We start from the raw sequence: 25,835 nt of genomic DNA, 5'->3' as shown, positions 1-25,835 counted from the left end.
AGTGCAATATAAATAATGGCAAAAGGAAAAAGATCGCTAGATAATGGAGTTACCCAATTTCAGAACAAGTAAGTTGGTGAACGGATTTATATTACGTGTGTAATTTTTTCAATGCCATTCATTACAAATTATGATTCGGCGTCGTCTAATAAAGAACGATTTCTTGTGTTAATATAGTACCTAATCTAAATATACAAACTGTCCAGTTTTATATTTTACGAAATCTCTCTCTTGATGATAATCTGTTGGAGATCATTTCACCAGGCCACTACAAAAGTGCGGTTTGGTTACATATGGATGCATGTAGCAGTTCATCAGATACCTGAAAGCTTTCTGTTAATGTTTTCATTCAGCGGAGTACAAAAAAGAATATATTCTCAGAATAAGCAGATTAAAACACTAGCTGCTTATCCAGATTTAAGCTCTGATATATTAAGATTTCTAATTCCATTTGGTTGTTGTCGTGGATTTAAACAATGCCCTATTAAAAAACATATAAATAGTTTTTTTTCTATAAGTTCTTTTCTATAACTCTACTAGTTTATTAAGGACCTGTCATTCTACGGTTCTCCATTATCTTTTGTTGTATTTCCACAATTTTTGTTAGTTTTCGGATAGATTCATTATTATTATGCTATAATTTATTTGACTGCATTTCGAATTTATAAGTGGATATAAAATTTTGTCAAGTTTCATAGTACTTACAAATGAGAACTAACATTTAATTACAGTTGATATGACTATATAAAGCGCTATTTAATTTTCTTTTTTATAAATATTTACGATGATATAAAGTAGCAAACAAAAATATAATTTTTATGCTTTATTAAAAATTAGAAAAATATATATTAAGTGAGGCACAATTTATTCAAAGTTAGTTGACATTGGAGTGTTATTGTTCAGCCTTAATGTTTTTCGTGATAAGAGTAGGAATTTCATAATTATGCATACCTTTTCTTCTGGCTCCATTTTACTTTATGAACAAAATTAATGAAAAAAAAAAATTACACTAAACTTAATCTATTTATGGTGTTTTCTTTATTTAATATAATTATAGGATATATTTTAATTCTGATATAATTATTTTTAAATAATAAGTTTTTAATAACTCAAAAATTTAAAATTTTTGTCCAGCAAATCGGACAAGACGAAGTAAATTGCTTGTCGCAAGTATCCATGTATGTACATATATGTGATTATATACAAGATATATGAGTATTGTCAATGACCATGACCAGAAGATTGTTTAACAAGAGGTCTATTAATTGCTTATTCTTCTTAGATACAATATTTTTTAATTAAGTTTAATATCAACGGAGTATTAGGTTGTAACTAAGTCGATCATTTTGTTTTTTTTTATTTTAACAATTTTTTATATTATTACATAGAATCATTTAATTTATACACAAAATTCACCAATCATTCAAACCGTGCATTTTTGGCAGATAGACATATTCTGAAAAAGAGTAATTAAAAGTAAGGCTTTATTAATAAGATTATTTAAAAAAAAACTCATTGAAGCCTGCTTAGCTGCAGCTCAAGTATAGACTTATTTTATTGAAAATTCGTATACGCAATGTATAACGATAAAACGATTTATTCAATCTATTGAGACGGAAGCTTAGGATTTTCATTTTATTTTTATTTCTACAATGTTTTTGTATACGAATAAATATTGTCACGTACATAAAAATAATGAAAACAATATTTGCCATCTACTATGATACAACTGTAATAATAATATTCTCTTATGTATTTCTTATCTATTTTTTTATTATTCTTAATATTATCTGAAGGTAGCTCCGGTCTTTATATTATTTATCATCTGTACGGCTCTTTTTGAAGAAAAAGAATCGTTCAATAGCAGCAGCTTTACCTGAAAGAAAGATGGCCTTATGTTACGATATGATGAAAATAACTGACATAAACGATTTTGGAAATTTAAGTATCAGTCAACTGTCTAGCTTTCCTTATAGCATAAACCGTGATGCTGAGCCTATCAACTGGAGATGATAACTGAGGGCTCCTGCGTTTTCGGGGGTGCGTTCCGCGTTGACCTTCTCTCATAATCAATTGCTTTAATTTCAACGAGAGAAGTGCACAGTAGATGTATTCGCAATAACAGGCCTTACTGACCTGGCTTCATCGAGCTTGGGGTGACTACTAGACTTAACCTCTGTGAGTCATTGGGAGCTCCGAATGTCAAAAGTCATGTCTTCTATGAGATTGAATGACGACTCGGGACGTAATCGATAGGGTGGATAGCACTTGCGTAAGTAATCGCACGTACGTTACTCACGTTTATTTGTCATCACGTGCGTTGCTGGGACGTCACAAGCCGTGTTCGATGTTACCGCTGATGGAAACGGTGTAGATGTGAACATGTGAAATTTTATTCACATTATAAGCCAGCCGCTAGGCTTACAAAACGGTAAATGTTCATCTGATTAAAAATTTGTACAATTGTTACTTTTTCGTAAGTGTGAACTAACGAGAAGTTTTTTTTACCATCGTAGTATCATCTTCTACATACTATTAATGTCGAACTAATCGTGTCTAATATTTTTATTTTAATCGAAGCAATACAATGCATACCGGTCGTAGCGTAATATGATATAGAAAATACAATTATATTATGACTAAAATGTTGTTATTTTAATAAATAATGTCATATATTTTTTGTCAATTTTGAACTATGATTATTACCTATTTAAAACAAATATTCTTGCCAAAGTTAGCACAAGTATAATTTTATTTATTATTTATTAAGATGTAATTTTTTTGTGATTATCGTATATAGTATCTGCAGCACCTTTTATTTTTTAGTCTATAATATTATATATCAGCAATTCTTTTATTGAAAGCTTAATTTCATTAATTCTTTTATTGAAAGCTTAATTTCAACCCATTCGAGGTTACCTGTGAGAGATCACTTTTAGCGATTAAGGCCAACATTGCACCAAATATATAAATATATTATATCCAATTTTATTTATATTTAAAACTAGCTATTTTGTGAAATTTAATGCAATAAAGTTTTTATCTATCTACCGATCTGGTATCGAAAGTTCTAAAATTAAACATGATTTGCACCGATTAAATTTTTAAGTTCCAAATATTGAATTAAGGTGATTAGCGATTTTTTAATAATTTTTGTATAAATGAAACAAACATATAGTACACATTCCTTTGTTCAGAATTCAGCGCTTGTACATTTGTGAGGTGAATTTGGGTTTTGTATCGTAAACGCACACTGGTGGAAAGTAGTCGACCTCAGAGCTTATCGATCGGCTCGAGTTGTTTGTCGGTTGCTCAACACCTTCCGAATATAAAATCGCTTTTTGCTCTTTTTTTATTTACTCGGATCGTTAAATATCATATTTCTTTTAGTTTAAAGGATTGCAAACTATGTTTTCATGACGTCATGAATACGCAAATTTATTACAATTAACACTAGTATAGTAGGAGCCTGTTAATATTTCATAGATGCATTTTCTTCTGTTAAGAAGATTGTTTGGAGACATTTCAATAATGGTGCCTCATTGTCGGTTGGTGGATATGTACGAATTTTTTATCCGAAGACGAAATAAATACAAAAGCACCGAAGCCCTTAAAAGTCAGCAGTGCTTGCTTGGATTTCAATTCGCGCTTTTTAGATAAAATTACTTAGTTAGGGTAAGGGTTTTTTTCATCTTGAATTCTACCACTAAGCTGCAACAGTTAGGTGGTTGTTTAAGCTGCAACAGTTAGGTCATTGTCTATCTATAAAAAAAATCACGTGTAACATCCAGTGCGTCATGTGAGGTTTCCTTTAACATATTCTGTTTTTAATATTAAATGAAAACATGGGTTATCGCAAAGGGCATTTATTATTTGCTCGAAATTTTGCATACTGGTATTAACTCTGGTCCCTTGATATCACCACAAAACGACATGCATATACTTCTAAACACAGATTTACTATATATATAAATACAGTAATAAAACTATATTATCTGATATTTATTAATACAATAAGTATAAAACGTTAGTTATATTTCGTTTTGTTTTTATTAGTTCGTTAGTTAGTGTTGTGTTATTCAGGCTATACAGAGTTATATACACCATATTGTATATAACATATAGATATTTTGGTTATTTTAACTCTCGACACCATAGAAAAGTAAATAAATGTTATAACGTCTATAGGCGTTCACTATCCCAGAATGTTGATATTAAAATATTTGTTTGATGTAATGATTTTATAATCTGTTTATATCTTTATTAGTAAATTAATTAAATTTGTATATATATAAAACATGCAAATAAAAAGTATGTTAATGTTTACATTAGGTTAAAATAACGTAATTCATAAAAAACATTCTCAATTATCAACAAAAAAAAATCTATTTTTACGTGTCTATAAAATTTTAATTGAATCTTTATGTACTTTTTACTTTTCTTTATCAGGATTAGTATTCCATCTGTATATCTGTAAATATAGGCAGCATGACAAACTTCAAGATATAGTTTTGATCTCTGTAGCGGTAATAATGTTTACAAAAATGTACGTTTTATGCGGCGTCGCTATATTCTTAGTATTCATTGAATAACTATTGGAAATAATAAAATATATTATATAATGTCCTACTAAACGAATTTAAGTCTAACTGAATAATATTAATGGCTAGTCATAGGTATGGTTACTGAATAAATTTTAATGTCAATAATAAAATAATAAGATTAGGCTTATAAACAAATCCACCCGTTAGTTTGCTATTGCATATTTTCAAAGATACTTAAAATAAATGTAACCTAAGTAACTTACAAATAATTCTGAAATCAATCCTCAAACTGAATTAAGCTAATAAAATAAAATTGACGATTATATTATTAAATAAAATTATTTAACTTGAAAACAGAAAAAAAACATTCATAAAATCAAAGCTTACGTAAATATAAGAAGTTCGTAATTTCAAATTTGACATTACAAGCAATATATAGTATAGTAAGCAGTATTTATTAAAGGATTATATACAAGTGATGTTTAATATTTCACCGCGTAATAAAAAATAACAACGAACAACAGCTCCTCTCTGTAATTACATCGAAGTTGCAAAATCATTATCCAAGTACGGAAGATTAAAAATATATTCGTACGATGTCTTAAAAACCCCTATAAGGCTGTGACATGTATCACTGACATGATTATTTCATATTAATATTCTGTCCTTATAAACCGGTCGCAGTGGTTTAGGGCATCAACGAATTGCTCTTTTGAAACGATCCAGGGTCTCTAAAGGCTGATTGAAAACAAAGTTATGTAAATAGCCTTTGTTTAGTAGCTGGCCTATAAGACTGTAGATCCTTAAGTCCACGGTTCGTATTTTTGTATTTCAAACAAGAAATTTTAGTAACAACCAAAAGTTAATAAATCAGTTATAAGGTAGTTATTTTATTTATTGGTATATAGTAAATATATTCTCGTGGTTCGGTAAACATGTAAAGCTGGTCCTGCCCATGATCTCATTCCTGTCGTATCAGATTATCCTCGATTATGAAACAGTGAAAATAAACAATACACTTCAGGTTGTGGAGAAACGAAACCTGTGGTTGATATTGAACTTCTTCGCAGATGGTTAGTCCTCGAGATTGACCACTACAGTCAACATTTGGTCAAGAAACAACATTACTACTACTACTACTACCATTACTGTTAGTACAAGGTAGTATGTTAACATTGTGTTCTTTACATCGGAGCAAAAACAAACTATTTTTTTTTTATATTTTACTATTTGGGGACCGCGACTTCGGCTACGTGCAAGTCAGTTTATTACGCTATATATTATAAAATGCATTCTCGTATTCTGTTACTCTTATGAAAATGTACGCCTACATTTTTTTTTGATAAAGTTCTTTAATGTATATTCAACAGAAACGTGGTTTAAACTGCTTTATTATATGAAAAGAAGGCTTTAAGACATTTAAAATTATCTTAAATGCCGATAACTATTCTCGCTGTCAGCCGATTTTGGTGAAACAAAGCCTAAACGATGCCCCAAGTTGACCTGTAAAAACCGCAAGAAAATTGGTTTAGTATTATGGGAGATAAGCGAGTAAGACAGACAAAAAAATTCATATTCAAGTTTTGTTACTATCCACGGTAAAATATTGATATATACTCTTCATATTAAACCTTCGACAGCATTAAACTCATAAATAAAAATTAACTACGATATATTTTTTTTATTACTTTAACGTAAGACTTTTTGCAATTATTATTATATAAATAAATATCGTTTTTACATAGAACAAATTTTTAACTTCAATAATTCCAGAAACTTCTAGAATATTTACTACAATTCCACTACACGGTAATCACTAAATATTTATTCAAAATTTATTATTTGTATAAATATTTATCACCTACATATTCTATGACTTGATGCTTCCTTAAATACCAACGCTAAAGGCAAAGTTTAGATTGGGTATATATTTGTATACATGCACAAAAAAATCTTACATACATTTATCGGCTTGGAAGCAACATTGTCTTCTACGAATGCAATATTTTTGTAATAATTAAATGACATAAAATATCATTTGCTAACAATATCGGTCACTTCATGATGAATACAAACACTCAAAACCCCGTTTATAGGTTATAATAATAATTGCCCAGTAGCAGAACACTTGAATCTTAACCAAGACAACACCGGGACAAACCCGAGCAGGCACCACTGAATTTTCATGTGCTTTGGTAAGTGGTCATCAACGCTCAGAGGCCTTGGCATTGTAAGAAATGTTAACCATCGCTTACATCGCCAATGCGTCACAAACCTTGGGAACAACCTTGGGAACAATGTTATGTCCCTTGTATCTGTAATTACATTGGCTCACTCACCCTTCAAACCGGAAAACAACAATACCAAGTACTGTTGTTTTGCGGTAGAATATCTGATACCTACCCAGACGAGTTTGCACAAAGCCCTACCACCAGTAATTCATCTCGTGCTCAGCGGTTAAGAAAAACATCGTCAGGAAACCTGCATGTATCTTATTTTATAACATGTTGAAACGAAATCACAACAAAAAAAAATATTCTCAAAGTCGGGAGCGTCGTGAAAATAATATTTATCTTCGCTTAAAAATTTAACTTTTTATACAAATATTTAATTTAGCAATTTGTACATGACGTCAGTTGAATAAATTTTTCGCATTGAATAGTTTAAATAAAGTTGTGTTTACTTTTAATAAAAAGGCTCACTTTGATTAATTACAAATTATTAACCATTTCTTACATCGCTAATGCCTCATTATCCTTGAGAACTAAAATTTCTCTTGTGCCTGTAATTACACTGGTTCACTCATCCTTCAATAGGAACACAACATTTTTTACTAAGATTTGCTGTTACCCATCTAATAATATCTACTGAATTATATAAATATTTCTACAAAATTCAAATTATATATTAAACATAATAAATTACCAGACCGATTTCGGCCACGGCGACCAATCTCAAGAGGGATTAGCCAACTGCACAGGACATTTTACAGTACTCAAGCGCATTTTCTGACAGTAAAACCCCAAAACTTTTTATTGGCCCGAACTGGGAATTTTACCCAGGACCTCTGGGTCTGCGGCCTTACATCTAGTCACTAAATCAACGAGGCAGTCAGAAATTATCTATTATATATTGCAGATTTAAGTACTCAGTTCTGTTAATAAAAAACATGAATATTTTATATATTTTTATCGGTGATGGTGACGGATCATTTTATTAGAGATTTTTCATTTCCAGCTTATTCTTTTTTAACCGTTAATTTTTTTAACATATCTGATGAGTGGGTTGCGCCCAGATCCCGAGATCTCAGACGGGCTTGCACAAAGCCCTACAACTGAGTCTTTAAATATGTGTGAGGTGTGTGTATTGGCTTAAATCTTTCTAATTTTGTGTAGATATGGATACAATTTCATTTTAATATATAAATATGTTAAAATTTCATACATTTTCATAAATCATTAAACTAAATAATATTGTTCACATATAACATTTGTCTTTACAAATATACTGAAAACTATTTTCATTTTTTCTTAGTAAGTATTATTTTTAAAAGGTGTTGTTCTTGTAAAATAAATATTTTAAAATATGATTGACAAATACAAGTAAATTTCATCAACATATTATTAATAATATTAAGAATTTTGTTTCGTTGTCTTTTACCAACTTCACGCAAAACTTATTTCTCTGAATTTTATCTTTCATATTTTGATTGTATATGGTTTTCAAATAGACATAGAATGTGTGATTTGTGTTTATATTACTTATTTTTTATGTCAACTAAGTTGATTTTTGATCATGTCGTTTTTCGAGTACATACTGGCGAACTTAATAGAAATATTTGTAGATCTCATATATAGTATACCTTAACAAATATTTTCCCTTTAAAAAAAATTATAATGTACAAAATATTAAGTATTTTCCGTTTTAATTTAGTTTAATTATAAAATACTATTAACATTTTGCAATTTGCACCGCTAACTTTAGAGATTTAACAAGATAATACACTTTAAACTTTCGCTTTGTAAAATAATGTCGTCCGGCTACGGCAGCCAATCTCAAGAGGGATTAGCCAACTGCGCAGGACATATTATCGTGCACAAGTGTGTGCACAAATACAGGTGCACTCTCTATTCCCTAACTCTCATAATCCGATGAGACGGCAATCCGACACAACCGGAAAGAGTTTAGGCGCGGGACCAACGGCTTAACGTGCTTTCCGAGGCACGGAAGTGTCTCGCACTTCCAACTTGCTACTAAGAATTTTTGACAGAAAAACTCAGCAACTTTTCAGACCTGGGATTTGAACTCAGAACCTCGGGGTCTGGGCCTTATATTTAGCCACTAGACCAACGAGGCAGTCAGTTTTATAATATATACATTTTATATATTCGTGTTTTTGTAGAGCTTTCTGCAGACCCCGTATCTAGTCGGTACAATATAAATAATAATTTAATTAGTTATTGTTGTGTTCCGGTTTGAAGGGTGAGTGAGCCAGTGTAGCTACAGGCACTAGGGACATATCATCTTATTTTCCAAGGTTGGTGGCGCATTGGTGATGTAAGCGATGAAACATTTCTTACAATGCCAATGTCCATGGGCGTTGGTGACCACTTACCATCAGGTGGCCCATATGCTCGTCCGCCTTCCTATTCTATAAAAAAAAAACAAAATATCGATTTCCCAACGTTTATGATTAACAACCACGTCACAACTAACTATATTCAAAGTCACGGTATTAATGTCTATCCTTTCACTATAAGCCTGCGATAAGGCCGTGGAAGTATTAATTACCAATTAGGTACACGATAAAACTAATCATATAATTTTATTGCACGCTTGAACAACGTTTACGTAACATCACATTTCTGTTGCATTTGAGAGACCTTTGTCAGCACAGAAGAGATATTATTCTGCATACTTAATTAGAATATTTCTTTATTTTGTAGCAATAAATGCATTTCAAAATGACAACATCTTTACGGTCTAAATTATAAATGTTGTTTAGAGGTTATTTAGTCAAACACTGCTTTTTCTCTTCCTTTCATCATAGATTTGACATTCGAGAGAATAAAACAGCAATATTTAATTAATCACGTCCTAAGCAACATTTATAGGTGTAGCTGTTTTCTTAAATCTAGTTTTTGTGACGTCATATCATATTCAACGAAGCTGCAAGCTTAGATAGCTCGTCAATTATGTATGGTCATTAGCTATAGATCTTCACGCTACGAGCATTACGGGCAGAGCAATAGGCATAAATATCTCCAATCGGGCATACTATACACAAATTTTCGACTCATATTTCTATGAAACAGTGTGTAATCCAAAATTAACGTTCATGTATCATCAACATCAACATTGGTTTACGGGCCCATTAGTGGTGTAAAAGTCACAGGTTCGATCCTGATCATTTGTGCTTGTTCTTTTTTTAAGTGTTAACAGTTTGGTCTTTCTGTTCGATTTCAAGTACTTGAGGAAATACCACAAATGTTGTAACTCATTATATCCTTAATATCATAATCCAAAATAACATATAGACCAGCAGTCCGAGATAACCAAAGATAATTCAAGTGCTGGACAATCGGCTTTATGCGCTTTTCGAGTCTAGTAAAGCTTAACACTTTAGTCTTCTGAGAATTTATGACATGAAAATCAATAGTTAATTTTTTGGCGCTGTTTGGAGTTTAAGCGAGTGCACAAATATGATTATAATCTGAATAAGATCTATTATATGAAACCTATCATTATACTATCTGTGAACTGTCGGTGATGCACACTCATGACAGTCATGCGCTAAGATGAAAATCGTGATTATAAATTATTTAATAGTTAGCTAGAATCATTAAAAATTTAAACGATTCATTTGTATAAAACGTTTTTATTGAGCATTTACATAATGCAAAATATATTATGTAAATATTTATAATAAATAAAAACAATAAGCAATTCTTCCGACTTATGAAGGTTCCTGATTCAAAAAATACAAGGATTTTTCTGTATTTGTTTGTCCGTCAAAATTGAATTTTTATACATGGAGTGGATTTATTGCACTATTTATATATAATGACACATATATAACAAAAATACTATCTGTATAATTGATATTTGATTTAATTATTTCATATATTTCTATAGTAACCTTTTGGTCCGTAATATACTAAAACTAAGTATTTTCATTAAACTCGAAAATAGAAGATGACAAATCCGCGAGTTTGTTAAATCAAGTGCAGCTCTTAATGTTGGACCCTTTTTCATATGTAGTGGTTAGTTATTCTGATTAAATTATTATATACTATAATAACATACATAATTAATAATAATATTCATATGATCATATGAATATACAAGTATTTTACACTATGAACACTAAATTTCAGCGACCATGAAATATATTATGAAGATTTCTTTAAAAAATCCAATTCGGGGCAAACAAAATCGCGAATGGCTGCTTTATTTGTTTATTAAATATTAAAAAATATTATAATAAAATAAAACCGATTGATGTGAAACATCGAAAATGATAGTCATTTATATAAGAGTAAAACCAATAAATAAATAAAAACATATTTGTAAAATAATTTATATTTCTTGTTATTATAATAACATAGTGCTTAATTTACGCCCAACGCACACAAGGGATTATGAGTAGCCATAAGGCAACATCGTTGTATTTGCCGCTACATACGATCAGTCTTGGCCCAAGGCGTGCCAACAGACGTTTCACATCAAAAATATTATAATACAATTAACTTATCTTGAATTTTTTCATTCAAATAACACTAAGATAAAACATATTCTTCTATTACGTCAACACATCTGTCTCTAACCACTCAATACTTTGATGGTTCAAAGGTTTATTCCAAGATTAAATCAGATAAATATGTCAAGCAATATTTGTTAAGATAAAACAACAGTAAGTCCATCTTATCTATCGCTGAAGTGATTGACATATTGTTCAATGATCACTTTACAATAAAGCGAACCAATATATTTATTATTATTGAAAAGGTATTTAAATTGTAAGCAGTCTAACATTTCCTCTGTCGCATAAATATAAAATAATTTCCAGTGTTTTCATTTTTAACTATATTGGAAATTTATATTGGATTATTTCATACTAATATGCGTGAGTAGAAATTTAACTATAATCAAGTTGTAATAAGTCTCATTTAATTAATATATTTGTCATTTTAGTTTTATATTAATTTAGGTTTAATTACTTAAAACTTTAAAGAAATCAAAATAGAAGTAGAGTTAGGTCAATAGGTAAAACATGGGTTGAATTCGAGAAACTTGTGACTATTTAATATATTTTTTAAAACCATAAAATTCACTTTGTGTAATCTCGATAGGTATTTTGGCACATGTCCAAACAGTATTAGATGAATTCGGTGGAATAAGTAAAAAAATCAGCATCTTTACAGGCCCTTGCCCAGCAAATGGGATATTTTATGGTCTCTTACTCTTACATTGTTTTTTTTTTACTCACGAAATAAATCCGTTTATATCGTTTGTTGGAATTTAAATAAAGGATGTGAAAATTCAGCCTTTTTTGATTTTATGTAACCGTGGACTACAGATATAAAATTAAAATAGAATTTTGTCTAAAATGTGCTGAATATCGCGAGAAATACTCGTTTTAAAACTTTTTTACATTTGCGTAATATATGTAGGGAATGTAAAAAGTCTAAGCGTGCATTCGCAATCACATTCCAGTCGAGTCAAGGCCCGTTGTTATAAATCATATTCCTTCGTCTAAAACTAAGAAAAAGTATCATTGGAATATAATTGCATCTCCTATATAAAATCATAATTATTACTTTACTGGATATATTGTGATGATTATATAATTTAAAAAGTATCACTAGATTAAAATGTCATATTTCCTTAGGAAATAGATCATGTATACAAATATATACATATTAATATTCTTCTTTTGAGAAACAAAGAGGGGAGGATTGGAGCTTCTTCTAACACGCAGTTTCCATATGTGTATATACCAACCCACATACACGTGTGGAAAATATACATATATGCGAAGCATGTGGTACTTGAAAATCATATTACATATATTATTATTTGTTGTACATTAATCGTTGTAAAGCGGAGTGATTAGTTAAACAATGCTGCGTCTTTTTCTTCTAAATATCAAATCAAAAATGGCAGAAAAGGAGAAATAAGTGTTAAGCAAAACATTCACTAAGCATCGTTTATAAGTAAGGCCATAAATATATAGTTTAACTTTGTTGAAAGCCTTGTATTACTTTGTTTCATTTTCGTTAAGCGAGCCATTGACCTCAATGATTATGAAACAATAAAGTGTGTTTGTATATTGTTATTATAATATTTTTTTATGATTTTGTTGATATCGAACAAATCTAGTTCTTCAAGGGCACATAGCAATAAACTAGCAATATTAAAAATATTTTAATAACTTTCAAATGAACAAATGTTTCTTAGTAATTGTTAATTAAAAATAATAAAAGTAACAATTTACATGTACAAGTATATCGTATGTAGGTCAATCAAATGTTTAACGTTAAAATTAAGCTACTTCAAGTGTAGTGATACTCTGTGTAGTATAGTAGTGCATGGAAAAGCTTAACATAATCCAATATGATTGATGATGATGAGATTAAAATAAAAAACTATATATATTTAAGACTAATCACGACCACAGTGATAAAAATGTTAGCTTCTCTTTCTTATTAAATAGTAATTTCGCGTTATTCAATAGTGAGGTTATACCAAGAGTCGAGCCATTTAGCCTGCTTTATCCATTTCGCCGTGACTTCGTCTTTAACTCCCGTTTTTTAGTTTCATTAAAAGAAACGCTATTTATAACAGATGAGTTCGATAAGTCTTCAAAACTATCTGTGTTTATTTTCAAATAAATCATACGCTAAGAATTATTATTAAAGGATAAATATATTGATTGAGTAATATAGTATTCAGCGCGGCGTGATTCTTCTAATGTCACCAGTTTGTTAAGATTAGATCGCTATATTGAGTAGATTGTAATGAAACCGTGTCAATGAAATATTGAAGGTCGTGTACTCAAAAATAATATCTTTATACAAACACTTCAGCTTCTAGTCACAATGTATTGAAATTATGAGCGATTTGATCAGCGGTAAAAAATATTAATTTTTTAAACAATAATGAAAACCATGAATACATTAGAAGTTTTTTTGTGTATAATTTTGTCCTTATTTGTAGACTTTTACAAATACACAAGCCAGAGCTCTTGGGTATGATTTGTTATAATTATAAAATTAATGAAATCCTTAATATAATGTCTCGTAAAATTATCTTTAAGTTGCCTTATTAATAATATAATGAGAAATCCATCGATCATAATTTTATCGCTTGGGAATACCCCATCCTGTTAATTTGCTAATTGCGGTTGCATTTTGTTTAGGTAGTGAAATATTAAATAAAATATGATAAAATGAATTTTGTTTTAACTTTTGTTTTTTTTTGTTTCAGGTCAAAATTAACGTTAGCTGCATTAATATTTGTATTTTACGTTGCAATGTTACAAGGATGGCGGTTAAGGGTGTCGAAGCGTAAGTATTTTCGTTGTCGTAAACATATTATTCTAAAGATAATCGTCTAATTGTACTAAGCATCCTTAAATGATTGTACTTATATCTCGGACTGCCTTAATAGTATTATAACGCTACAGATCTCGAGGTCCTATCCCCAGGTTCAATTCCCGGAGCAGGCCATTATCTTATTTGACTTTTTCTTCCTGGTCGTTCGCATTAGCAATCCCATCGGATAGAGTACAATTATGTTTGCTTTACTTGTGCAATATAATATGTGCTGCGTAGTGTGCTAATCTAGCTTATTTTTCAGACAATTTATTTGCATTTTTGCATACAAATGAAAAATACTATATAATAATTATTGATTACAAGAAAAAGTTGCTATAATTTTTTTTTATATTTTCAAAAACGAAATAACTTATAAATGAATTACTTTCAAAGATATAGTAAAATCGATTTAAGTGTTCTGTTGTTCTGTCATTTTATAAAGGAAACATTCTTATTTTGATAATATTACTTCCACTGCCATAATGAATAGCTAGCTTTATGAAAGTATTTCAAGTATTCCTTTATACGTTTTGTTGACTTCATGTGTGGGTTAACTTTTGCAACTGAATTTTAAATATACTTGTACGTAATAAAAATTCTATATAAGTAGGTAGGTTTTTTCGTTATGTTTACTTATTTAAAATAAATGTGCTAGAATCTATTATAATATTATAATATAGAATCTATTATTACTATGGACACTATGAAAAAATCGAAACAAGCTTATCAATAAGAGATTAGCTTAACTCAATAAAAAACATACGATACTATTCCAATGTAATTATTAATCTAGTGTAAAAAGTAAAAGCCTGTTGGTCCACTGCTGGGCTAATGTTTTCTCCTTTGTGGAGAAGATTTGAAGCTCCATCCATCAACTTCAAAGCTGGTTGGATACATATGTGGCAGATTTTCATACGACATATTCCGATTTCACGAGCACGAAATGAATTAAAAACTCAAATTTTGTCGAAAATTCAAAAGTGATTGCCCGGGCTTGAACTCCTGATCTCTTATTAAGTATCACATCAAAAAACTTAAGAGGCTCAATCTAATGTACTATTATATTATTAAATATATAATTTTTGGATGTTGATAATTATGTAAAATGAATTTCAAGACTACATGTAACAATTTTCTTTGCTCAGTGTTCATAATTCCCCAGCGGTATGTCCTCGGTATCATGGGACTGCTGGCTGTTTGCAACGCGTATACTATGCGCGTGTGTTTGAACCTCGCGGTGACCCAGATGGTAAATAACACCAAGAACGAGGATGCGCACTTTGATCCCGATGCTTGTCCTGATGACAGCGAATTATTAGTTAATGGAACAGTTGCGCTTAAACCTGTAAGTTGTTTATTTTTACCCATAATAATTATCTAAAAGACATAAATATGCGTTGAGCATTTTTTCATAAATAAATGTCAGTAAAGATTTAATTATATTTCAAAAAGACAGTCCAAATATTCGATTATGCCTTTTTCAAAAAATAATTCAAGATTTTTTTCTTAATGAAATCACATTTTTTTTATTTTAGCACGCCATCTTCGACTGGTCTGAGTCGACCCAAGGTCTTATACTTAGTGCGTTTTACTATGGATACGCCATTACTCACGTCCCTGGTGGGTACTTAGCGGAACGATACGGCGGCAAATGGACTCTTGGAATTGGTCTTTTGAGTACGGCCATATTTACTTTATTAACTCCTGTTGTTGTGAAGGCTGGAGGTGCAACATGGTTATTCATACTTCGTGTCTTACAAGGCATGGGCGAGGTAAGAAGTTTCGAATATAATATTGTACTCATTGACTGTTCTATAAATTCATTAGTGCATATTTCTTTCTTATGATTTGTAATATGATTGAATAGTAGTTTGTTTTATAATAGTTATCGTATTTGATAAAACTTATCATCGATACTATTATATAAAGCTGAAGACCATATTTGTTTGAACGCTCTTAGTTTCGTAGGTAATACCAAAGCGATTTGAAAAAATAATAATTGCGTTAGATAGATAGAGGAATAACGTTTAACGTGGGTGAAATGGCGCGGAATAGTTAGTTTATTCATATAATTAAATTTCAAAGCAGCCTATATTAATGATACAAAAAAAAGTATAAACTTTAACAATGTTATCATTTCAGGGTCCAACAATGCCAGCTTTGATGATTGTGCTCGCTCGATGGGTCCCACCGCATGAGAGGTCTCGACAAGGCGCTGTTGTGTTCGGTGGTGCTCAAATAGGCAATATCTTCGGTTCATTTATGTCAGGTTTTTTAATGGCGGGTGGCGGAGACTGGGCTAATGTTTTCTACTTCTTCGGATGTTTTGGAATTTTATGGTTTATTGCTTGGGTAAGTTGATACGACTTTCTATAACAATCGTTTTGTAAAATAATTTTATGAAGTTGTAAGTCTCGTTTCACGTGATGATGGTCACGATACTGACAGTGCAAGAAATATAAGCCACGCCATACACCAACAATGCGCTACTAACCCCTTGATCTATGATGGTATGACTCCTATATCTGTAAGTATACACTGGCTCATTCAAACGGGAACACGACAATACAAAGTTATTTGGCAATAGGACAAAGTACTCCGGTAAAGAGTGCTGTATAAAAATCATAATAATAATGAATTTGAGTTATTTATATTACAGAATCTTAATCGTAGCGATTAATAATAATAGAGTTAAGTTACTCTCAGGGTGCACTTATCCAATATTTACTATAAATAAAAATTATAATTTTCAGAGTATATTCTGCTACAGCACTCCAAATACACATCCGTTTATATCAGACGAGGAATTAAAATATTTAAATGAAACCGTGACTAGTGCAGAAAAGGCAAACATTAGGGATCCTGTACCATGGAAAGCCATCGTTCGATCGGTTCCGGTTTGGGCACTTTTATTCGCTGCGGTAAGATACTCAATTTAACTTTGTAAAATTAAATTCAAAAATTTTATCTATCATTTACTTCATTTTATTTATATGTAATAAAAAATTCAAAAATATTTTGTGATAAAAACAATAAGTGATTAATTTATCGTTACATTAAAAATTTCACATCACTCCTCGTAAAATTTAAGGGATATTTATTCATTTAGTCTTTAATTTTATGGATAATGAGCATCGATTTATAAAATATCCTATATAAATATCATCTCTTCGTAAAATTATTATTATTATAAATTTACATGAATTTGATATAATTTAAATTATTATACTTGATACCATTACAGGTTGGTCACGATTGGGGCTACTACACAATGGTAACAGACCTGCCCAAGTATATGACAGATGTCCTTAAATTCAACATCGCAACTACCGGAACATTAACATCCATTCCTTACCTTGCTATGTGGATCAGTGCTTTCATTTTCGGCTGGGCTTGTGACTTCTGTGTTAAACGAAAATGGCACTCAATTAAAACTGGAAGAATCATTCATACTACTATAGGTATGTATTACAGTAATAATCTTGATTAATGAATTGAATAACTACTTAATTTAATGGTATAAACTCAAAAATTAACACAAGCGTTACGTAAGCTTATAAATTATTAGCCTTTGAGTTGAATTTAAGTATGTGTGTATTATTTATGAAATAATTAAAGTCTAAAGTATTAATTACCCTAGAGAATAAATCATAAGATTAGGTTGTATACGCACACAGAGAAACTTAAGTTATATTTTCAAGTCGCTTGAAAAAAATAATATTTATGACAATGTTATTAATTTATTTTATATAAAGTTATTTGATATTATTTTTTATAAAAAGTTATATGTAAGTAAAAGCTTTAACAATATTTTTCGTGCAATTGCAAAGAAACGTATTATATGAAATACCAGACACTCGCATGGAAAGTATTTGAACAACGAAATTGTATTGCTCAAATATACATTGCGAAATTTTTACAGCTGCAACTGGTCCCGCCATCTGTATTATATTAGCTTCATACGCTGGATGTGATCGTTTTGCAGCTGTCGCGTACTTTATCGCATCGATGGCTTTAATGGGTGGCTTTTATAGCGGCATGAAGGTTTGATACATGTTATTTCTATTACATTTCATATTTCCTTAAACTTTTAAAGCGCTATATTTGTTTAGAGAGAATTTGCTAACATGAAAAGTTCAGTTTTTTATTAATAATTAATTTATTATTAATTATTTGGAGTTTCGTTTTCTATTAGCTATAACGAATTATTAAAAACGTTAAAATTTACATATTTAATAATAAAATATATGTTAAAATTTATTAACTTTATTTTCCATATTAACGTTATTACTTGATAATTAGTTAATAATTAAGGAATAAGTTATTTAAAAAAAAAGTATAATAATAATAAAGAAGTGTACAAGCAATAATATAAAATTATAAATAATATATAATTAATACAATAATTAAATTTTAGTTTGATATATAATTTACGTAAATAAAATTACAATATGAATTTATTAGTTTAATTACACCTAGAAATTTTACTCATCCGTGAAGCCTGAAAACAAGTTGAAGCCTTTAAGCTAACATCGCTTAAAAAACGGTGCTTATGAACGTAATTTTGTTTTTTAGGTAAATGCACTGGACTTGGCACCTAACTATGCTGGTTCATTGACTGCTATGATCAACGGAACGTCGACAATATCAGGCATTATCACTCCTTATCTCATAGGACTGTTAACTCCCGACGTAAGTATCTGAGAAGTTAACTAAATAATAATTATGTTTTATAATAATTTGAACGACATTTGTTCAAAGTACGCTCGTAAATTAGTAGCATTATAAGTCTTATTGTTCAAATATATTATTATATATATCATTATTATTAATAAAACAACCTCGTGATAACTTAAACATTTTACCCGCTACAATTTTATGCTTACGATTACATATAATTTTATACATAAGCGGAAATTAATAAATATAGAACATCCCTGTATTTGTTTGCATAACAACATAAACTTCTTAATTAACAACATCGATGTCTGTTTTAATTACCAATTAGCAGCTTACAAAATATTTCTATGTTGCGTTGCGGATTTATATTATAATAATGATTAGGCAAGTTACTAGTCAAATTTATGTTATTGTAATTTTATTTCTGTAATCCGTGTTTCAATCTGATATCATCAGCTAGATTTCGCTTTTAATTGCCTCAATGATGTACTGCCTTACTTATAGGTTCCTGTTACAAAGGTTCTGGATTCAAATTCCGAAAATGCCTAGAACTCTCAGTAACCGTTCGGATATAGAGAATTGGCAATTTTAAATTTCCGAAATTCGGAAAACATGCAAGCTAAGCAAAGCCGTTGGTTTTTAATTTTCTTCGGTGGAGTAGAATTACTGTACTGCTGCATTATTAAGCTAAAGGAATAGAGATTGTATGGAAGTTAGCACACCTGTGCACTATAATTGTACGGATATATATAGTCCTTAAGATTAGCTGTTATCTTACTCTTATCTGTGGCTCGCAGATAATATTTGAATCTGAGATGTTTGTTCAAAACTTCATTAAAGTGTAGATCAGTTCCAAAAAAGTTAACGGATATTGTTACATATAATATGTAATTTTGAATGTTACCAGCAATTTTTATTGCTGTCAGTTTGTTGCTTTTATAAAATATATATTATAGTCCAGTTTTATTTAGGATAAGACTTAGGATAAGGCGTAAGCTTACAGTCCACATAGTTGTCAGTTATTCTGCCAATACTTGTACTGTTTATTCTACCGCAAAGCAGCAATACTTGGTATTGTTGTTTTCTGGTTTGAAGGGTGAGTGAGCCAGTGTAATTACAGGCACAAGGGACATAACATCTTAGTTCCCAAGGTTGGTGGCACATTGGTGATGTAAGCGAAGGTTAAAATTTCTTACAATGCCAATGTCTATGGTTGGTGACCACTTATCATATGCTCATTTGCCTTCCTATTCTATAAGAAAAAAAACTGCTGTTCCTATGTAAAAATGGCGAGTGAGCGATATAAATAATTTCTGTCGGTTCGTAGAATAATTCATGTTTGCGGCTCAAGCAATAAAGGTTTTATTGGGATAAGTTAGCCTTTGCACACTTTAATTTTCTTGTACATTAGCTTACTGTTTGTATGTTCATATTTTGTATGTACAAAAAACAAAAACATGTCATGATTTCATGACATGACGTCTTTGTGATGGATTTTCTAACGTCAAAGTCTGCCTGGATTTTCTAATTGCTTATATACTTATAAGAAAGATAATAATCACGAAAGTACTTTGCAAAAGCGTTTAATAAATTAAATTATTAATTCCCCACTCTTAACATTTAAATGTGCTGATCACACAAAAGAAATTTTGCAAAACCGTTTCAGGCAGTAATTTAAACTGTAATGGTTATAAATGTGCTACTTTGTTTTTTCACGATCCATGTTTATCCATCCTTATTCGGCTGAAACCAATATTTATTGTCCAATTTCTGGAAAATAAATTTGGACGTTTTACTGTTTTGTCAATAGTATAGTATTTACCTATTCATTTTTTTTCAGTCAACATTAGTTCAATGGCGATTGGCATTCTGGGTATGCTTCGCGGTGCTCGTTGGAACCAACGTAATATACTGTATCTGGGCTGATGGGAAACAACAATGGTGGGACGATGTACGTCAATACGGTTACCCTGAAGGCTGGAAACATGGTCCACTCAAAACTGCTAATGAAGATAAGGAAAGCAGCAAAAAGAAGGAAGCAGAAGGGACAGCGTTATAGGAAAATATATTTTTGCGTACCAATATGAGGGTACTAAATACTAATGTATTAAATTTCCCCTTAAACATTGCATAGCAATTAGCTAGAATGTTTTTAAGAACTTAGGACAAGAATGGGCTGAAATTTTAATGTTTCGCACGTTTTTAACTAAAATGGGTTGTGTTAAACGGAAAACAAAGGACCCAAAAATATGTGGCGCTGTTATATTTATATTGTAAGTGTTAGTTTGATAGAAGTTTTAGAATGTACCTTCTTAAAAAATAGTTAATAAATGCAATGTGTACAATTCTCATAGTGCCATTTTGTGATAAACTAATTAATGGTGCTTTTAAGTTCATTTTAAAAGTACACAAAAATATAATAGACTTGTGAAAACAGTCTGTCTAATATTTATAAACACACCAAATTTTGATATTAAAATCTTAATGTTGTCTATAGTATTTTTTAAGGATTTTTGATTTTTGACAAAATGACTTTTAATAGGTAAAAAATCTAATAAATGATTATACCATTAGTTTCTCTAAATTCAGATTAATCTATAATTTATTCTTAACTTATATTATATTAAAAAAAAAATGTCTTCAGCAATATGCATTAGTTAAATAGCTAATTATAACTTTCTAAATAAATCTTATTGTATATAATGGACTTATCTTTAATTTTATTAGACAACATTTATATCAAAAATTTATTATCTATAAAAAATTCTCACCGAATTTATTAAAACTTTGTATAAAATCTTTATAATAATTAAAATAGTTCAGTTACCATACCTATTTTAATAGGCCTTTGAGTATTAAAATATTGTCATTCTTAATTTAAATTTACATTTGCTTAGAATAAGCCAAGACACTAGTGAGCAGAACATGTTAATCTAATCAAAGATAACAGGTTCAAATTTGGGCAAACAACACTGAGTTTCATCTCAATGTTGTATATGTTTCATGCTCACCTTTAAACTTTAGATATGGTCTCCCCGACCATTGCCAAGTTGTTGTATTTGAAATATAATATATTATCATAGTAATGTTTTGCAATAACGATGTTATAATAAGGGTTACCCAATTTCCAAATACTGTATACTTTAACTTAATGACAAATATTTTTTAAATTTATTAAAATGTGTTAAACGAAATATTCCTATAAACGTATTAAAGTTTGTGATAGATTTATTCTTCTAGAAAGTTTTTGTGATTGAAAGACAATAAAAAATAAAATAATAATGCTATGTTTTATATACCTTTTATACATTGCATAAATGTAATTTATTATAGTACCACTATATACTTATTATATATAGTTAACTTTAGTAGTCCTTTAGGTGTGTAAAGTACAGACACATATTGAATAAGAGACAGCACAAAAGCCCACATATCTAACGGATCGAACCGAATAGAATTTCATAAAGCACCAGTGACCCACTTAAACCTTTTCGTTTCTTTTTTAAATAAAAGCGGGCTTTAGGTAGAAAGCATTACCTTTCTGCGTTTGTATTTAAGTTTGCATTTTTAATTTTCTTTTAAAAATAAAGGAATTATTAGAAAAGGCAAAGTAAAAAAAATAAGACGTTATACTATATAAACGATAATACAATAAAAACGTAATTAATGTTAGCTAAGTTCTAAAATAAACATTGAAAGTAAAATTGAAGTGATAAAGGTTAGGTGGAATAGTGATATTATAAATAAAGGTGAAATTAACCAAGAATTGTTTATAGTGAATAATACGGCAGAGCTTTTAGCAAATCACAGGGATATGTAAATCTATGGTTTGTTTATCTTTACTCCTTTTTCGATTGGAATAGGGTTAACACATACATTTGTGAATATGAAGTACCATTAAGCAAAAAAAAAACAAAAGATGTGAGCGTAACATTAAATAATATCAAAATTTGGGAGTAACCCAGCCTCCACGCGGTGTTATGTGTCTTATGTTATTGTGGTGACATGGTTAGCAAAGAACAACAACAACAAGTGTAGTTTTCGTACATTTGATGATTAAACAAAGACAGGCAAAGATGGATTTGCCGGAATCGAGCATTTTTTAACCGAATTTTAAAAATAATTGCAAGCAGAAGAAGAAAAAATGTTACCGCTAATCACTTGAACTGTTACTGTGCACACATAACAAGGTGTACTTTAGATAAAACATTGATCGATACAGATAATAAGGCACTTCGCTTTTGCTAAGGGATAGGCATATATGACTCTCAGTAGACAGATCTGTAAATGGATTATTTATTTGTTTCTTGACTAATAATAAAGTTCTGTAAGTGTGTAAATCCTCACTTCTCCAAACCTCTTGAAAAATTAGAAAGATTAGGAGTATTTTTTTTTTTTTAATTTAATCCAATAATTTAACTCTATAAGCCAAAATAAAAACAAAACTAAATCCAATACTAAGTTAATTGTATAGTGGCACTACACAAACGTGAAAATAATTTTAATATAAAAATAATTTAAAAAACTAAAACCTGACTATGGAAGAAATAATAATCTTAAAACATCATTTACTCTTTAGGTTGAGCTACACACCTGTATTTCCGAATTCTTACACGAATTTGATAACTTTGTAGACAATGTAACTTTAACAATCATAGCTTACAAAAGTTAAATAATATTTTAAAATAGATTCGACGGAAATATCTCTTCAAAAATACAAAGTACAATTGAAATATATATTAATTTTAGACAAACTGCGAATATGAGGGAAAAAAATGGATTGGAATAAGAGCTATGAATAAAATGACATAGATAATGAGATGCAAAACAGCTAAGAGAGTACAAAATAAAATCTATTATATTTGGTGCTTTTCCACAATTGACTACCACATTCTGTTCATTCAGAGTGTAAATAATAATGTAAATATAAATTTGAGTAAATATTTAAATTCTATAGATTGACTGCGAATAGTGCAAAGACAAATGACTAGTATCAAGGAAGATGATTAAAGTACAGAAGGAATCCGTTATTATTCCAAAACAATAATTAAAATATTAGGTCTAATCTTGCTGATGGCGCTGGGTTTATATTTTTGAAAATGCCGCCTTCACAGTATTGATATACGATTAAAAAGAAATCCAGTATTTTTATCAATTTTTTCGATCCACTTGGTCTTTTAATTGCAAACATCACACACTAACAAATATGATACTACCTTTGTAATATGGCAACGTATAGCAGATTAGAATCAAACATTCAAGAACCAGAATTCTTAGTTATTTTTATTTTATTTTGATACATATGTAAAATACCAAGATGTAATTTTATTCATACTTTACAAAGTCCAGCAGAAAAATGTATGAAGATCATCATATTTTGCAACGCGAATTAAATAGCATTTGATGTATAGTGTATACTAGTAGCATATTGTGCTTTCATTGAACACGGGGGAGGGGTATCTTTGATAGCCAGTAAATCACGTTTGACACTATCTAGGCCAATAACAATGCAAACACTGGAACTCATGGCCGCCATACTTGCAGATAGATACCATTGTACCATAGATACCAACAGATAGTTACCATTATTGAAGATACATTGAACGTAACGAAGCGATAGTGTTGTACTGATCCTTCTACTATGTTTAATGCATAGCTGGAGAGACAAGAGATTATAAGACATTTGATTCCAATAGCTAAGGTTATCTGAAATAATTGGGTAGTAAGTAGATAACCATACTCACTTAAGATGATCAAGATATTTAAGATATAGAAAACTTAAATATTAATTAATGCTGGCTTGGAGGTTTTATTATCCTTCGGCTACCACAGAATTTAATAAAAACCTAATTATTTTTACGTCACAAACGACGCCTATATTTTAATGCTGCTTTTTAGCAGTGGTATTTAGGCTATACAAAGTCAGAGAGAAATTAATAATTCAGAGTTAGATCAGATAGAATCCAGCTTAAGCCAAAAAAAATATCGCTTATTAAAGTTAAATTCGTATTTTGATTCACGACTTCATTCGATTAACAGGAAGTCAACAAGAGTTACAGTTATCAAACCTAAAGAGAAGAACTCTCATAGTTCAGCCAATTTATACAAAATTTAGATTTAGATAGACGGACACAGAGACAGAATATTGATAAAAAAATTAAAAACTAACACCGGTTCCAAAAGAAAAACATCCAGACTTCAGATGAACTAACGAAAAAAACAGAGCGTTTCTTAATTATAAATAATGATTATCATATTATGTCGGCTTATGCACTTGTGACGATCGGCAATGAAATATTTACATACATACGTGTGGTGAATACGAATCTATGGATTAGTCTTATATCCACTTAATTATATATAATTGTACGTTATGTTAATGCATGCACGTCTGTCACCTATTATGCATTGTGTAAGTAGAGAGTAATTGATATAATGTTATTAATATCCGAATAATTAATTTACATAGTAGAAGGATAACTAAATATATTACTATATAATACTATAATATTTACCTGGTGGTAAGGCTTTGTGCAGTCCCCGTCTGGGTACGTACTCATCAGATATTCTGCCAATAAGCAGCAATACTTAAGTATTGTTGTGTTCCGGTTTGAAGGGCGAGTGAGCCAGTGTTACTACAGACATGAGAAACATAATTTATCTTCCCATGGTTGATGGCGCATTCGCGATGTAAGGAATGGTTATTATTTCTTACATCGTCAATGTCTATGGGCGGTGGTCACCAATTACCATCATGTGTCCTATTTGCTCGTCCGCCTACCTATAATATAAAACATACCTAGTACTAAAATATATATATTATTTTTTTATTAAAATCTTCTATGCTGCAAATTTCGAAACTTTATTAAACGTATCAAATTACATGCTGCCGCTTAATATGTCATAACTTTGAACTTGAACTATATTTATATCTATATAATCTTTGTATGGATGGTAATTAAATTAGATTTTAATAGGAATTCGAATACGCGATTATGATCATAGAGCTGTG

The 25,835-nt window shown here is 30.1% G+C and overlaps 1 protein-coding gene across 1 annotated transcript; it reads left to right on the top strand.

Annotated features, from left to right (window-relative positions):
* Positions 1 to 22,084, top strand: LOC126770785 (putative inorganic phosphate cotransporter). The gene is made up of 10 exons (XM_050490346.1): positions 1 to 68; positions 14,034 to 14,113; positions 15,289 to 15,488; positions 15,679 to 15,915; positions 16,286 to 16,495; positions 16,897 to 17,064; positions 17,388 to 17,604; positions 18,066 to 18,187; positions 18,719 to 18,835; positions 20,664 to 22,084. Exons 1-10 carry the CDS (start codon positions 16 to 18, stop codon positions 20,880 to 20,882), a joined length of 1,623 nt encoding a protein of 540 aa, XP_050346303.1. The 5' UTR covers positions 1 to 15; the 3' UTR covers positions 20,883 to 22,084.
* The last annotated feature ends 3,751 nt before the right edge of the window (positions 22,085 to 25,835 follow it).

This window comes from Nymphalis io, chromosome 9 (genome assembly GCF_905147045.1).
Source record: "Nymphalis io chromosome 9, ilAglIoxx1.1, whole genome shotgun sequence".
NCBI lineage: Eukaryota > Metazoa > Arthropoda > Insecta > Lepidoptera > Nymphalidae > Nymphalis > Nymphalis io.
Note: the sequence above shows the minus strand (reverse complement) of the source record. Positions and strands in the feature narration are given on the sequence as shown.

What these genes read in the sequence shown, in the direction of transcription:
- LOC126770785 (XM_050490346.1), top strand. Translation starts at nt 16, where the DNA reads ATGGCAAAAGGAAAAAGATCGCTAGATAATGGAGTTACCCAATTTCAG. An exon ending in GCTTTTATAGCGGCATGAAG is followed by an intron (nt 18,188 to 18,718) that starts GTTTGATACATG and finishes TTTGTTTTTTAG; the next exon opens with GTAAATGCACTGGACTTGGC. An exon ending in TAGGACTGTTAACTCCCGAC is followed by an intron (nt 18,836 to 20,663) that starts GTAAGTATCTGA and finishes ATTTTTTTTCAG; the next exon opens with TCAACATTAGTTCAATGGCG.